Source organism: Drosophila ananassae, assembly GCF_017639315.1.
Source record: "Drosophila ananassae strain 14024-0371.13 chromosome Y unlocalized genomic scaffold, ASM1763931v2 tig00000093, whole genome shotgun sequence".
In the NCBI taxonomy this organism is placed as follows: Eukaryota; Metazoa; Arthropoda; class Insecta; order Diptera; family Drosophilidae; genus Drosophila; species Drosophila ananassae.
Genome location: NW_025319056.1, coordinates 336,415 through 350,851, shown reverse-complemented (window position 1 = coordinate 350,851; position 14,437 = coordinate 336,415). Strand labels below are relative to the sequence as shown.

General features: G+C 42.4%; 1 protein-coding gene across 1 annotated transcript in view; it reads left to right on the top strand.

Annotated features, from left to right (window-relative positions):
• The first annotated feature begins 898 nt into the window (after nt 1–898).
• LOC116656528 overlaps nt 899–14,437 on the top strand; it is a 252,202-nt gene continuing 238,663 nt past the window's right edge. Inside the window, exon 1 of the mRNA XM_032456157.1 lies at nt 899–1,050. Within this exon, the coding sequence (XP_032312048.1) occupies nt 910–1,050 (141 nt within the window). The 5' untranslated portion in view covers nt 899–909. The remainder of the gene's footprint in view (nt 1,051–14,437) is intronic.

The window sequence follows — 14,437 nt, the reverse complement described above, 5'->3', positions numbered from 1 at the left end:
TGGCCGCTATGAAATATATTTTGTTAGCATTAAGTTTCAGTTTATGTTTGAGCTTCATACAATAAAGAACTCTTATATCAATACTCCGGCATAAGCCGTAAAAGTCAATTCATTTGTAAAATTGGTTACTTAGCCTCAAGGGCAGTAACAACGGAGTTAGTAACTCCCACCATAACTTCCAGCAAGAAGGAAGAACCCCCTATGCAACTTATGGTCGTCCGATTCTTGATTATGGATCGTGAGTCTGAAGTCCTCAATACGGAGTACACCGAGATCACATAGAATCTGTACAAAAAAACTTCCTGACTTTCGCTCTTAGGGGACTTAATAGGGATGCAAATCTTCACCTCTCCTTTTATCACAGTCGACTTTTACTAATCAACTTACCATCATTAACAAATCGTAGAACGATGCTGGGTGACAAATCTCATAAGGACCGACTATAGCTGCCATTTAATTGAACAGTCGAAGATGGACAGCCTTTAAATTTTCAAAGATTCTTGGCGCTGTTTCCAGCATTTTTATTAGTCCATTGATTTGATGCTGAAATTCTCTTAGGGATCGGCCAACCATATACGATCAGCTTTAGTTTTTTGAATTGCTGTTTTTACTTGTATACCACATACATTTACATTTACATACATTTATACATTTTTGGTAAGAAAAATTTCTGTGGTGCGAAAAAAAGGCTTTCTACATAGGTTTTGATTTATACATTGCCACCATTAGTGGTGTTATTTGTTACTAATATTATAATAAGATTTATTATAATAATAAATTATAATTAATTATATTATTATTTATAAGAGAATAATATATATTAATAATATATTTTTGCTTATATTATATACAATACTTATATACAATATTGATTATTATTATGGTTTTTTTTAGTGCCGCTGCGATCAAATGAAACGTGAACTATTATCTGCCAAGTGCGCCGCCCAAAGGACTGAATGCCAACAATTAGAAATAGATGTATTGCGCAACGAGTTGCGAAGAAGGGATGCAGCATTAAATGCTTACGACTGTCAATACCAGCAGCTAATGGTAGGCAACAAATCTAAAAATATTTTCAAAAATTTTTTTTAATAAAAAAGGTGTAGCAACTTTGCAATTACCTCAATATTATGATTCATTATTTCATTAAGGTATATTAAGGTATTATTTCGTTATGTATATTTACTTCGGGTCAGCCCGATACAAATTATTTAGTTGTCTGGGCTGGAATCCGGCTGGTTGAATATCCGTGGCGGGGGTCGGCGGTAGGTTGCTGCCGCTCATGGCCCTCGTCGCTATAGCTACCCAAAGGGTTGGGTAGTGGTGACCACCAAGGTTGGCAGCCACTGGAGAGTCGGGTGGTGGCTTCGACTTTCTTCCTTCTCCGAAGTTTACGGTGGGAGATACTTATCTCCGTTGTTACGGCCCTTAAGGCACGATAACCAAATTCAATAAGTAGAATAAATGTAACGGCTAAAGCCGGAGTTTTATATTCGAGCTAATGCTCTTTATTTCAAATCCAAATAAAAACTGAAACTTAAGAATTGACAAAAGCCAATGCCTGGCCGGATGCCCGTGGCAGACCGCTGACCTTGCAGAAGTCATACGATCGCTGTCAGCCAATGAGGAACCGACAATATATACAAAAAAACAACTGATATCATATAAAAAAACCTTTTGACGAGGGTAAAGTTCCGGTGACGAACCTGCAAGCGAAACCCAAAATATCTGATATCAATTTTAGTGACGGAAATATGCTATATAGGTGTACAAAATTGCATATAAAACGTGCAAGAAAAAAAAAAAAAAAATCAGTCACGTGCCGGAACAAGAATATTTTTTATATGCACTTTTGTACACCTATATAGCATATTTTCGTGAATAAAATTGATATAAAAAATTTTGAGTTTCGCATGCAGGTTCGTCACCGGAACTTTACCCTTACTTAAAATACTTAAAATAGAAGGCATAATATATAAAATATATGTATATATGGAAGTAACCTCTGGGCAGACGATTCATACAGTTAGCAATACTTTATTGGAAGGATAAACATCAAAACTCTTTTATTTTTAACTCCATAGATTTTGACATTCAAGATGGTGGAATAATTAAAGACCTTTCCAAAGTCGTAAATAATTTTTCGATAGCTTCAGTGGCTCTGAAGTTATTCGTACTTTTAATTTACAAAGGTTTTCGAATTAGGTTAGTTAAAAAATTTTAATTAAAAATTTGCCCAAAAATGTTTTTAAAACCCAAAATTGTTTCGTAGTTGTGGGAAACCAAATTGTTTTAACAAATTAACAGATTACAGGCCTACAGACTAACATGCCTATCCTTATGAGAGTTCCACTATATAATAAATATACTACTGAGTAGAGGAGCGAAGGATTAACAGCAGGAAGCGAGATTTGCAAGGATTAACGGGCGCCTCTGGCACTATATAAGGAGGGCTCCTGGAGCAAATCGGGACCGAGTCTTCTAGGGAAGCTGGAAGAGTTGAGTGAAAGACCCCCCGTGGGTAAGTCCGACATTCAAACGGGTAAGTTTCCTTGGAGGAACTAGGAGTATAGGCTGATGGACCCCCCGTGGGTAAGTCCGACAGTCTCAAGATCAGTAGCTTAAGGACCCCCTGTGGGTAAGTCCGGCGGCGGTATGCGAATCAGCCAAGTAGTAGAAGTCAGGAGCAAGTGGGAAAAGGATCCAGGATCCGCGGCGAAACTGAAGCCCAAGTGTAAAACGAGTCGGGTTAGGTCGGGGTAGGTTATTCCCGAACACGACAGGTATCCTGGCGATAGCGACGGATCGGCCTGGCGTACGCCTTGTCGGTTCCTGACCAGTAAGACCAGGTGTAATCCTGTGAAGCAAGGGATAGCCAGCTCGAGAACTCAAGCCCAACAGTGAAACCAAGCAGGGACACCCCGGGAAAGTCATTAGAATCCTGATCCAGGTGCTGGGGCGTATGCACAGCGTAACACCTGGAGTTAAAGGAGACGCGACGGCAAAACCTCTGGCCTGCCATAGATCCTGCGGGGCGTATGTACGCAGGTGTTTGGAGGCGAGTGACGAACGCGACAGGGGGTGAGTCCTGCGGGGTAGGTAGGCCCTTCGTGCCCTGATCCGGCCGCTAAGCAGTGAGAAGCATATCCTGCCCGGCGTATGCCTGGGAGGTGAGCCAATCGGTCTGTTAACACGGATTAAGTGCCGGCCATGGCGAAAGGGCATTCCCAGTGCCCGCAAAGGAGAAGCAGCGACGGAAGAGCTGCAACAGAAGCGGCGACGACGAGGAAGCAACGGCGACGACGAGGGAATAGCAGCGACGTCGGAAGAGCAGCGACGACGAGGGAGCAGCAACGTCAGAGGAGCAGCGGCGACGAGGGAGCGGAGGCGACGGACGAGCAGCGGCAGCAGAAGAGCAGCGAAGAAGACAACAGCAACAACACAGGCCCCGCAACCAGAGTCCGTGAGACCAAACGTAGGGAACCGTGAGCCGCTTCAGCGCCAGGCACCAAGACCACACGACCTGCCGGCCGCAAGCTTTGGGAGGGTGTGGGTATTGGCACCAACCCGGAGCGGGGATCGGGGATCGACGGGAGAACGAGCGGTCGGTCGGCTGATAAAGCGGCCGGTGAGATTCACCCTTTTTGTAAATTTAACATAAAGGGAATTTGTATTAAACGAAGCATACGGTGTTATTTCTGGGCTCGGGCAATCACGTCGAATCTATAAAACGTACCCCCAAACTCTGTGAGCTAGTCGCGGCATTTGTTGCGAACAAAACAGGTCCGCCCAAGAAATCGTGAAGCAGGTACTCTCCGAGTACTACTTCACAAAAATGGCCAAAATGTCGAACGAAATAGTCGATTCTTGCAGGACTTGCGTCAAGGCTAAATACGACAGACATCCAAAGAAACAGGAGCTTGGCGAAACACCAATCCCATCTCATGTAGGAGAAATGCTACACATAGACATTTTCGCCACGGATAAAAAGTATTTTCTTTCGTGCATCGACAAATTCTCGAAATTTGCCGTCGTCCAACCGGTTCCCTCTAGATCCATTTCCCTAAGGCAAAGGTCATATATTGCGACAACGAACCATCGTTGAAAACGCACACCATCGTGGCCAAGGTGGAAAACCTTTTCAGCGTTAGCATTTCAAATGCTCCGCCCCTCAACAGTGTCTCAAACGGACAGGTGGAACGCTTCCACAGCACTCTGGTAGAGCTTGCTAGATGCCTTAAAATCGACAAAGGCATAAGCGGTACAGTAGAACTGATCCTACTGGCTACAACCAAATACAACAAATCTATCCATTCGGTCATCGACAAGAGGCCGGCTGACGTGGTTTAGACTCAATCAAATGGGCCACAATACGAAATACAGGATAATAAAAAAATAGCCCAGGACAAGCTCCGAGACAGGGAAAACGCTTCCCGACAAAATAGAGTGTTCGAGGTTGGCGAAAAAGTCCTAGTGAAGTCCAACAAACGCCTGGGCAACAAACTCTCACCTTTGTGTGAAGAAAAAACCGTTGAAGCGGACATGGGGACCACAGTCCTCATTAAAGGGTCCACAAAGACAACCTTAGGTAGGCCGAGCGTGACAATATGTATTATACCTCCCCTGATAATTTTTAAATTTTTTATATTCCATTTTTTGTAGCCACTTGGCATAAGTTTTGCATCCATTATTATTTTAATCACGCTTTGGTGGTGGGCTACCCAATTTCAACAAAACTTACAGCACATCCAAATTGCAGGTTCACAACCTGCTCGACTCGTTGAGCATCCATCTTAGGGTAGCAAGAAGCTTAGACTTCCTAGGGACCGCGTTAAAAGTGGTGGCAGGAACGCCGGACGCGGACCACTTCGAGAAAATTAAATTTAGAGAATTCGAATTAAAAAATGCAAACAATAGGCAGGTCAATATTAACAACAAGGTGCAAATTCATATTAATAAAATTTCCGCTACCGTTAAACCGTCCGTCAGCTAAAAAGTCCCAAATTGATACAGGGCACCTATTGGAGATGCTTCTAACTCGAAATAGGATGATAAACATGAAGCTGCAGGGTTTAATACTGGCAGTAGCACTGGCCAAAGTTAATGTCGTGTGTGGATGGAAGAGCCCACCGAGACCTCGACTAGGGATGTTTTGTCCGTATCGTCCGTTAAGATTTTACAATCCAATAACATTTTACACTTTATTAATAAGTTCCCAAAGATTAAGTCGGCCTGCAACAAGATCACCGTTTTCCCGGTGTCACATCACGACACCACACTCAGGCTGGAGGACAATATCATTGCTGAATGCGACGGCAATATCCACACGGTAGAAAGCAGCTCTTTGACAGCAGGGGCTACATTTCGGCCGGCGCGAAGAAGATCATGCGCTCAAGAGCTCCACGCTGGAGGCACGGTACATTGCGAGATCCAGCAAAGCGATTTCCACCCCATCACCTACGTTGATAAGGGGATTGTGATTATAGATGATAGGGCTTAAGATTCGCCGCGGATCCTGGATCCTTTTCCCACTTGCTCCTGACTTCTACTACTTGGCTGATTCGCATACCGCCGCCGGACTTACCCACAGGGGGTTCTTAAGCTACTGATCGCAGATCCTTCGCACTCGCTTTAAATCCCGCACTTGAGACTGTCGGACTTGTTAAAGATAAATGTTTCAAATTCAAAAATACCCGCCAAGTCAGAGGGCGCTTTTAATATCATATCGATTGTATCGAATCAAAACTTAAACACATAACCAAAAAGCTGTCGAAGAGAGTAAATAAACATGAGGTTGATTTTCAATAAATATCGTTTATTTACTGGCCTAAATAACTAAAGAAGTAAAAGTTATAATACGTTATGGGTTATGGTTGTCATGTTTGAGAGAAATTTTTTTGAGCATCATCAGGATTCAGGAGCATCTGGTCGGAGATTCGATACTTGCCGCTATTGCAAGAAAACGGGGCACTGGGTGAGGAACTGCATAAAATGGAAGAAGGATGGACGTCCGAAGCCGAGCTACCAGAATGCTGAACAAGGAAATTGTGCAGAACCAACGTTAACTCTCGTCTCAGTTCACAATGGCGTGTTTGCAGCAGAGGCAAACTCAGAGGTCGACTGGTGGATAGACAACGGTGCAACAAAACACGTTGTTAAGACTGCGAAGTATTTCGAGCATTTTGAGAAGTTTGAGAATCCGAGTTGGATCAGAGCAGCTGGAAATGAAACCTTGTCAGCTTTGGGCCAGGGCACAATCAAAGTCAAAACGATTGTCAATGGAAAAATTCTTTTTCTTTCTTTGAAAAATGTATGGTTTGTTCCCAATATAACGAAGAACCTGTTTTCAGTGAAATCAGAGTCAATCGTCTCGTTACTCAGTGTCTGAACCACGGCACTTAAAATCAACCTACTTCTAGTGATCCTGTGTAAAACGGTTCACAAGTAGAATCCGCGGCATACCAGTCTACTTCTAGTGTTGCTCCCGTGAAACGGACCACAAGTAGACCCCGCGTCACCTCCTTACTTCTCGTGTTGCTCCCGTGAAACGGACCACGAGGAGACCCCGCGGCATACCAGTCTACTTCGAGTGTTGCTCCCGTGAAACGGACCACCAGCAGACCCCGCGCTATCTAACCTACTTAGAGTGTTGCTCCCATGAAACGGACCGCCAGTAGGACCCCGGCCGATAAGGAATCAGCCGAACCACCATACCACCGGTACTTGAGGAAAACCACCCCAGGACTTCAAGCACATCAACTCATGCCTGATCACAGCAAGCGTCTGGCCAACCCGAGCAGTCCCTTGCAGAATCCAGGTAAATTTAGTCAGGACTATTTACGGTTTTGACTACGACTCCGGGACCTACCGTTACTCCCGTGAGTTCAAGTTTGACGTAGTTGCCGCATAACGCTCTACGGACGAACACGGGCTACGAGTTTCTCTACTTGAAATTGGTATTCCTCGAAAGGTTCTTTTTCTGCCTGCCGTCTGCTACTTATCAACTCCCAGATATCCATATCCGACTCATTGTCCCTGAACTTATTCCTATATTCCCCTCAAAAGTCTCTCCAATCGAAACTATGGAACGAACGATGGAAATTCCAGTACCATTCACCTGCTTTCCCTATAGCGTAAGTGATCACACAAAAGCTTTCTATCTCCGCTAAGATTCTGCTTAGCTTAGGCTTCTACTCGATAAAAAAATTATTCAGCTTCCAATCCCTCCTTCATACAATCGAACCTAATGTGCCAACTCTGAATGATACTTGGTACTTTCTCGGGCTGGACTGCCGAAAAGGATCTGTTGGGGGAGTGTGGGTTTGGTTCCCCATTTGCATGATTGCAAATGGCGACTGAATAAATTGCGTAAGGTCTTGCTTCTGTAGCTTCTGCTGTGTTTGCATAGCTGCATGAACTAACTTGCCTATCTCTTCAATATTTTCTGATCTCGACGTATCTAGTACTGACTCCGTATCTAGTACTGTCTCGTGATTCTGTCGTTTCGACCTGAGCTTCATCCCTTTGCGCGGTATAGCTCCTCTCCTTAGTAATACTAGCTAGACGTCTGCATGATTACATTCATAACATACGTCTAACAGAGTACATTCGAATCAAATAGAATGGAGTGAGTGGAATGATGGAAATGAAATGACATTGTATGAGTGTAAGCTTGTGTTCCTCTCGTAATATGAGGCGTCAAACGAAATGACAGAGAATGAACGAAACGAAAAGTGAAATGGGAAATTTGTCAATGTCATGTATACCCGAATCCTTTGAGTTGTTTCTTATGATTCTGGCACATTTCTTTCTGAGAGCTGCAGCAAAAAGACGGAAATATGGACAACCAATTTATAAAACGACGACGACGAGCTTGTAACAAGCTGCAAAATATTTTGCATTCCAGCGAGCAGCGCGGCTTCGGAACGGACCTTTTCAAACGCAAGAAATTTAATAACAGAGAAGCGTTGTCAAATAGCCACTAACTCAGAAAATATCAACCATATAATGTTTTTGCATTCCAATGTAAATTAGTTATAAATTATCGTTAATTTAGAAATAATTAAAAGAAAATAGCAATAATAATAAAGCCTTTTCGGACTCGAAGAAAACTCCCTGCATTTAATTTGTTTTTATTTCCTTTTATTTACATTTACAACTCGAATCATTCGAATGAAACGTCTCTGTTTTCAACGTTCTCAATTCACTCAATTCCTTTCCTTCTATCAAATGATTGTGCAAATGAAGCGTAAGAGAGCCAACCTTCTTACATCATGTTGGCTTGGCTCTCAAATTCATTCAACTCATTTTTAGCATTGTGCATTTGAATGTGTGTTTTTTGCCACTCATGCAGATGTCTAATACTAGCCTACCTCTATGTGATCTTGTCCTAGCAGGATTACTGCTTGGATTTGAATATACATCCACCAAACTGTTGTTACTGCCGGATGGTGCCGTATCGGCTACACATTCTGCACCGGATACCGTATGAGTAGACTTATAAACAAACATAGATTATCTGGCTGTACAGTGATTTATTCAAGATACTTAGTAGCTCGGTCCAATTTCACCGTGCATAACGCAGAATGTTATAGGAGTTATTTGCACCGCTGCAGGATTCAGTTTACTCAGGATCCGAAGCAGTTTTTTAACTTTGTAAACACTAAGCGTAAACATGTATCTTTTCCCCCACTGCTTACGTTTGAGAACTCTTATGCGAACACTGATCAGGCAATGGCCGATCTCTTTGCACAGTTTTTTCAAACTACGTATTCACCTAGCAGCAGTTCAGCTCAGCCTCACACTTATAATATTCAATCAGCAATCTTATATTTGGCGATCTTTCGATCAAAGTGGTGTGTTATCGGATCTTCTTAAGGTCTAGCCCATGTATTCGCCAGGCCCTGATGGAGTACCAGGCTGTGTTCTGAAGAACTGCGCCGAGGCTCAGTGCAAACCGCTCCTTAAACTCTTTAATATATCGCTGGAAACTAAATTGTCAGAAATTCCGAAACTTCCGAAACAACACCTATGAAGTTCAATAATAACTCCGTGCAAGCATGGCTTCATGAAGCGCCGCTCCACCACTACCAACCAATTGGAGCTACCATCTCTTTTCACGGTTGGGTCCCGCCTGGAATAGCTTACAAATAGAGGCCATTTACACTGACTTCAGTAAAGCATTTGACCATTCGCTTCTTATAAGTAAACTTAGGCTTTTGGGATTCCAATCTTATCTTCTTATCTGGATTTCGAGCTACAACGAGTCTTCTTTAAAAAGTAACCTCTGTTTACTTTTTTCTTACTTTTTACTCTGTTTATTAAGGACTTGCGCCCGTTGCCTTAACTAATTTTTTTGTACTTATGTACGCTAATGACATAACATACCCGCATATCGTGCCACTTTAAAAATGAGTGAATTAGGCGGCTGGCCAACCGGGAGTTGGCAAAAGATTTTCCAATGTTGTGGATTACAACATTGGAAAAGTGAGTGAAATTTCTCCAGGCACTGGGAAAAATATCTTCTTTTCACTATTTTTACTCATCCCAACTTTATCTCCCACGAGGTTAAATTCCCAATTTAGAACAATCCTCCATATTTTAGAACAATCCGCCAATCTTCCCTGATCAATGACCTAATCAGGGTAGCCTAATCTCCAACAAAGCTTAACCGGTAATATCTAAGTTTACGAGCGTCACCTATGTATTGTTGAAATCTAAACGACGAAAACATCAGAGTGTAGTCTGTCCACTCTAAGGAACGGAGGAAAGTTTTACATAGCTTGCAAATAACTGTTAACCGATTCGTGCGGTCTCGAAATAAGTGTTTGTCACTGAGACTTTGAGCAAAAAGTCTGAGAGCAACCGATTGAGTTGCTCGTATAAAAATTTGTCTCACGCTCAGTCAAAGCACACTTTTTTCTGTTTTCGTTTGGTCTGCTCATTCTAGGACCGTTTGCTTGCGTTCGACGATTCAAAAAGTCTTTTGTGCATTTATGTGTGTATGTGAAGTTTCGTGGGCTCAACCTGTCAATTTGCTTTGCAAATCTCTCGTGTGAACAGTGATTCATCAAATTTATTGAAAATGGGACGAGAAATTAATAAAAAGTGCATCAATTTTTAATATTTAACAAAATGGACAACAAATCGGTGTGCCACGCCATTTAAACGCCATTTGACATCGAAGCATAGTGAAATATTTAAAGACAGCAAAGAAGTCACCGAAACTCAAAAAAAAACTATTCATGTTTTAATTAAAATAATCAATATATAAGTTTGAAATTGGAAAAATTTACGTTTAAAATTTTAAGAAGTTTTTTCGTGAAAATTGCATGTACCATGTACCATTGTGCAGCGAAACGAAAACAAATTATTGAAAACACTTTTTGCGCTGACTTTTTCAGTCAATCGGTCTTTTACTAAGTTTCTCTCCGCGAGCGTCACTCTAATCTCTCATTGAGCGATGTTCGGTAGACCTGAGTTTCGTGATTGGCTCATCGTAATTCGTTAAACAAAAAACCGAAACAAAACGAAACAAAGTCTACTCCTCAGAGCGAAACCGAAACGGCATGCTTTTTTTCGGTTGCTCTCGCGAACAGAGCGTATGCAAAAAAACGGTTAACAGTTATTTGCAAGCTATGCATTTTGCAGTCAACATTTCCTTATCCTGTTTACTTGTTTTTACCCGTTTTCATTTAGAGTCCGTTCAGACCATCGCTACATGTTTTTGATAACATTATACAAAACTATGACGTAGGACTTGCTACGGGCCCTTCCATTAAGTGTTTTAACTATTTAGTTTTGTTTATCACTTTGGAAGGCAGGAAGGTAGCCAGCTCGGGAACTCAATCCCAACAGTGAAACCAAACAGGAACACCCCGGTCAACTCAAGAGATTCTTGATCCAGGCAATGAGGCGCCTGGACTCCAGGACCTGGAGTACGAGAACGTTGCAGACAAAGGGAATGGTTACCTCCTCCAGTTCGCGCTGGCTTCGTTTTCCCCCTTTTTCAAACAGTTTGCATTGCTTCGATTAGATTGCCTCGAGGCGTCTCAAGAATTTATCCTTGGATAACGATGGTCGTCGCCCAATAATTTTGCCCAGGAGCCATCCGGTAACACGAAGCATAATCCTTAGCTTTCATGAGCATAACATGCACGATGGACCTCGATCGTTATTGGCGATGGATGATACGTTCTCAGTATTGGCCGATTGGAAAAAAAAGCTGTGCTCAAGGCGACAAATAAATGTGTGAGATGTTTTTGGATGAAACATCGTTTGTTGGAGCATGGACGATTTTCCGAAGGAGAGAGTGGAAGGTTATCAAGTCTTCGAAGTAACTGGCATCGAATTTTGCGGTCCTTTCTTCTATAAGTCGAAGGTTCGCAACAAGCCTCCCATAAAATGTTACATTAGAGTTTTCAGTTGTTTCACGACAAACGAAATCTATCCATCCATTTAGAGCTGGCGAGGGATCTGTTTACAGCCGCTTTTCTAAATGCACTGAGGAGGTTTGTTCTATCAGGAAGAAGCATCGACCTTTATTCGGCCTTTATAAAGGAGTATCTTAACCTAGGTCCTATGTCCCTGGTTCCGCAGTTACATCGAGATACATTCAAAGTTACATTCAAAGAATAACCGTAGATGGTAACAGCGGAACCGTCAAACACCACTCTCAGTTTCGCCACACAATGTGGCAGAAAAAATCGTTCGCATGTGGTAGAGCTGACTGGAGACATTTTTAATATGTACCGTTGTGTGAGGATGGCTTCGTCCGACAGCTACTTGCAGTGCATTTTGTGGTGAGATTTCCCTCTGTCAGAGGATCGCAACAAGGATCCCATAAAATATTACATCAGCGTTAGAGCTGGTGAGCGATCTGTCCACCGCCTGCAAGCACTGAGAAGGGTTATTTCTATAAGGAAGAAGCCTCGACAGATGTGGTCCGACAACGCCACCAATTTCGTTGGATCCAAAAATCAATTGAGCTAATTAAGGAGACTATTTCTTAGCGGCGAGAACCAGAGAACAGTGTTGGATTTTTGCCTTCCAGAGTCCATTGAATGGAAGTTTATCCATCCCCATTCTCCCCACTTTGGCAGCTTGGGGGAAGCTGCTGTTAAGACCACTAAATACTTAAGACCGACGATTTGCCGACGCTGGCGTACAATATTGCTGCAGTGATTAATTCGAGGCCATTAGTCCCTCTCTTTGAAAACTCCTATGATCTGGATGTCCGGACTCCTAATCATTTTCTGCAAGGAGGGCCTCCTTCTAGTTTCAGTGAGCCAGACCTGACAAAAGTCAACACGAAGGAAGAGTGTTTAACCCCGTTACAGCAACAATCCAACTGGTGCATTCCAGGTCAAGGAATAGCTGTAAATGACATCGTGCTGGTGAAGGACGAAAACTTGCCTCCAATGAAGTGGTGACGCAAATGGTCGTCGGAGATGACCGAGTGCGTCGGGTGGCGCTGTTGGGGATGGTATCCGGACATACAAGGCGAGCAGTCAACATATTGTGCCTTCTGTCCTTCGTGATGCTATTGAAAGCTCATCTTAGCATATATATCAACGGGAACGATGATATAATATGTCCTCTGTGGCATCGCTTCAAGTGATACCGCCAGACCCAATAATTCAAACCCCCTTATATCTGTGGCCACCCCAAGGGCCGGACCTGAGAAAAATTCGGCTTCCGAATATCTTAGAAAATAATGAGCAATTTTCCGAAATGTCCTCTGTGGCAACGCTTCAAGGGATCCCAGACCCAATAATTCAAACCCCAGTAACAGTCACCAAACGATAGTCTTTAGTCTGACTTTGCCGTATCTCGATGTGTTTTTGCGATTGCTCTCATCTGCTCTCATCTGATTACCTATATCTTTGATACGAGATTCCCCTTTTCGGGGATTCGGGGAAAATTCCAAACAACAACCAGATGGGGGTCACTTTATTGGGTACTCCTGCCTCTCATGCGATTCATTCGGATACTTTTTTAACGCCTAATACTTCATCGCCTAATGTTGTGCTTGTAGAAGTGATCCATTCACCAAGTCAGCCAATGGAATCGTCAAGGAGTCTATTGTCTTGGATCCTCCATCGTTGGAAAACCTGCAGTTTCCAGTGGCACCGTCTCCTAGGCCTCTCACTGGTGTGGCGCCTGTGTTAAGATCCTCTGGGCTTTCCTTTAGAGCTGTTGCACCTCGTAAAGCTTTATTTGTATCCCGCCTTGTGCCGGACGTCACTGTGGATGATATCAAGAGTCACCTCTCAAACCATCTTAAGGTAGCTCCTAATGAATTAGCGGTCTTTAAGTTTAATTTTAAACATAAGCGTAGTATATCCTCTTATAAAATTGTAATTCCTGAATCCTACTTTGAAAAAGCACTTGATCCGTCAGCCTGGCCTGAGCACAGTATTATTCATGAATTTTTAGCCAAAGATCCTCTAAATCCCATATCGATTCAGCTCCAAAAAACTGAGTAATAACGTATTTTCTTGCTGCTACCAAAAAAAAGCTGTTGGACAGACTCATATTTTCATGACCTGTTCCTATATACCTCCATCGGTTGAGGATACTGTATATTTACACCATCTCGAGGCTATTAAGTTTGTTCTATCATTAGTCAGTGACTCTGATTTTGTCCTAATTATGGGTGATTTCTACCTTCCCAAAATCTCCTGGATCCCGTGTGAAGATGACAATTCCTTGCATGCCAGTTGTCAAAAGGACTTTATTGATGCATTAATTGAAATTGCTCTTTTCCAAATTAACCCCATCCTTAACACACTTAGCAGATCTCTAGACCTTATCTTCTGTAATAGGATATCCTCTGTGACTGTAAATCGGTCTTCACCACTATCGCTTTCTGAGGACGTACAACATCCTATACTATTGGTTTCGGTATTAATTGATGTCCCTAATATACATGCTAACTATAAGACTCAGTATCGTACTAAATGTTTCCATTTAGCTGGATTTGACTGGGAATATCTTTCATCTTATAACTCTATTGATGCAGCTACTGATTCTTTTTATGATGTAATTCACGATGTCTTGGACAAATTTGTTCCTGTAGTTTCATCGTCTTCATCAACTAAACCGCCATGGTTTAATAAACACCTATCTCGTCTTAAGAACAGGAAATCTAGAGCTTACAAAATGTTTCTTAAGTCTGGATCTTTGTTTCATCAGAAACCTAGAGCTCTGATATCCTATGCTACCCTCTTACCATCCTATTCAATTTATCTCTGGACCTTTCATGCCTTCCTAAGAGATGGAATGAATCTTTTATTATTCCACTTCATAAGAAAGGTTCTAAAATACTTATAGATAACTACCGTGGTATTGCTAAGCTTTCTGCTATTCCCAAGCTGCTGGAGAAATTGGTTACATTGCAACTGCAACATCATTGCAAAAGAATAATTTCCTCCTC